Source organism: Canis aureus, chromosome 21 (genome assembly GCF_053574225.1).
Source record: "Canis aureus isolate CA01 chromosome 21, VMU_Caureus_v.1.0, whole genome shotgun sequence".
NCBI lineage: Eukaryota > Metazoa > Chordata > Mammalia > Carnivora > Canidae > Canis > Canis aureus.
The window spans coordinates 16,001,652-16,003,749 of NC_135631.1; the positions used below are offsets into that span (position 1 = coordinate 16,001,652).

At 39.9% G+C, this 2,098-nt stretch overlaps 1 protein-coding gene across 1 annotated transcript; it reads left to right on the forward strand.

The window, feature by feature from the left end:
* The first annotated feature begins 350 nt into the window (after nt 1–350).
* Nucleotides 351–1,286, forward strand: LOC144293323 (olfactory receptor 5L1-like). The gene has a single exon (XM_077864408.1). It carries the CDS (start codon nt 351–353, stop codon nt 1,284–1,286), a length of 936 nt encoding a protein of 311 aa, XP_077720534.1.
* Nucleotides 1,287–2,098: the final 812 nt, after the last annotated feature.

Below are 2,098 nucleotides of genomic sequence, written 5' to 3' on the forward strand. Positions count from 1 at the left end.
GCTTATTAAGTTTCTGCAGAGAACAGAGCTAATTTCTGTGGGGTTTTGAAATATATCACTGAATCTATTTTATCTTCTATCAAACAACTTAATCATTTCAATGTTCTGTGATAGGTAAAAGTTGGTTCATTAAATTTTTCTACTGATGCTGAAGTCAATTTTGATCTGTGGGATCCACTGAGACATTTAACATTTTGAATTAACAACTGTGTTTCTGTTCTATCTTATAAATACAGTATTTGATATCAATTTTATATTTTTCTGAAGTTAATATTAGCCCATTTTGTCTTCCCATTTTAGAAGACACAAAAGCTTAACATTTAGTTCTGTAAGGCTGACATACGGCAGAAATGGGGGAAGAGAACTGCACCAGTGTAACAGAGTTCATTCTGCTTGGATTAGCAGATGCCCCAGAGCTGAGAGTCTTCCTCTTCCTGCTGTTTCTTCTCATCTATGGAGTCACGGTTTTGGGAAATCTGGGCATGATCGCAGTGATCCAGGTCAGCTCTCAGCTTCACACTCCCATGTACTTTTTCCTCAGCCACTTGTCCTTTGTGGATTTTTGCTACTCCACGATCATCGTGCCAAAGATGCTGCCCAATATCTTAAACAGGGACAAAGCCATCTCCTTCCTCGGTTGCATGGTGCAGTTCTATTTATTTTGTACTTATGCAATCACTGAGGTCTTCCTGTTGGCTGTGATGGCCTATGACCGCTTCGTGGCCATCTGCAACCCACTGCTGTACATGGTCACCATGTCCCGGAATCTCTGTATGGAGCTGGTGTCCTGCTGCTACCTCTGTGGGACGGCCTGTTCTCTGATCCACTTGTGTTTAGCCCTTCAGATCCCATCCTATAGATCAAATGTGATTAACCACTTCTTTTGTGATCTACCCCCTCTCTTATCTCTTGCTTGCTCTGATGTCACTATGAATGAACTGTTGCTGTACATCGTGGCCACCTTCAACGAGCTCACCACCATCCTGATCATCCTTACCTCCTATTTGCTGATTCTCATCACCATCCTGAGGATGCGCTCTGCAGAGGGAAGGCGCAAAGCCTTTTCCACCTGTGCCTCCCACCTCACAGCCATCCTTGTCTTCCATGGAACGATCCTTTTCATTTATTGTCGGCCGGGTTCGGGCAACAGTATGGATGCTGACAAGGTGGCCACGGTGTTCTACACCATAGTGATTCCCATGCTGAACCCCCTCATCTATAGTCTGAGGAATAAGGATGTGAAAGAAGCTCTCAGAAAAGTGGTGAGCTCCAAAATATTTTCCTAGAAAATCTTTTCTTAGCAGGACTCAGAGTCCCAAAGTGGAGGCTGGTGGACACGTGAATGGGTGGGTTGTAATGTTGGAGTGGAGGGAAGAGCCAGGATGTAGGTGGTTCTGAGTGATCCTTTTTGATTCACTTGCCTTTGTGCCTCTTCAATTTGCTTCCAGGTTAGGACTGACCACATTTCAAACTTGAAGCCTACTTCTTTGCTTTCCTTCAATCTAGTGTCTTAAATGGATATGAGTAATGCATTCTTCAGACACCTTTAGTTTGCTCTAAAACCTTCATGAAATTAATGAAGAACACTTGAGGATAACACTTTCTTTCAGTACCTATTATGGAACTTTGGTCTTTTCCAAAGTTGAATTTTTCTTAGTTTACAATGAAGTGCACATCTTTCTCCAATAGTTTATGTACAGAATGAGATTTCCACATGCATATGGGTCTATAATATGCTTGTATCTTTTTTAAAGATTTATTGCCTATTTCTTCTTTTTGTTATTATATTTGCTGCTGTTGCAATGTCCAGTGATTTTGGAACTTCAGATATGATCTCATTTGAAAATATGGAGATGGTACTAATGATGAGTTCCCATGAATGTTAAGAAAATTAAATTACATGTCATATGCAAAGAGACTGGAATGATTTCTGGGACACAATTATTTCCTCACTGTTCCTCTTTCCCTCCTCCTCCCTGTCTTATATTTCATATTTACTGTCTGTTTCATATATATACACACATATATAGGAGTGTGGATATATTACAGATAATGCATATAAATAAAAATATATATAATATAAATATAAATAAATATA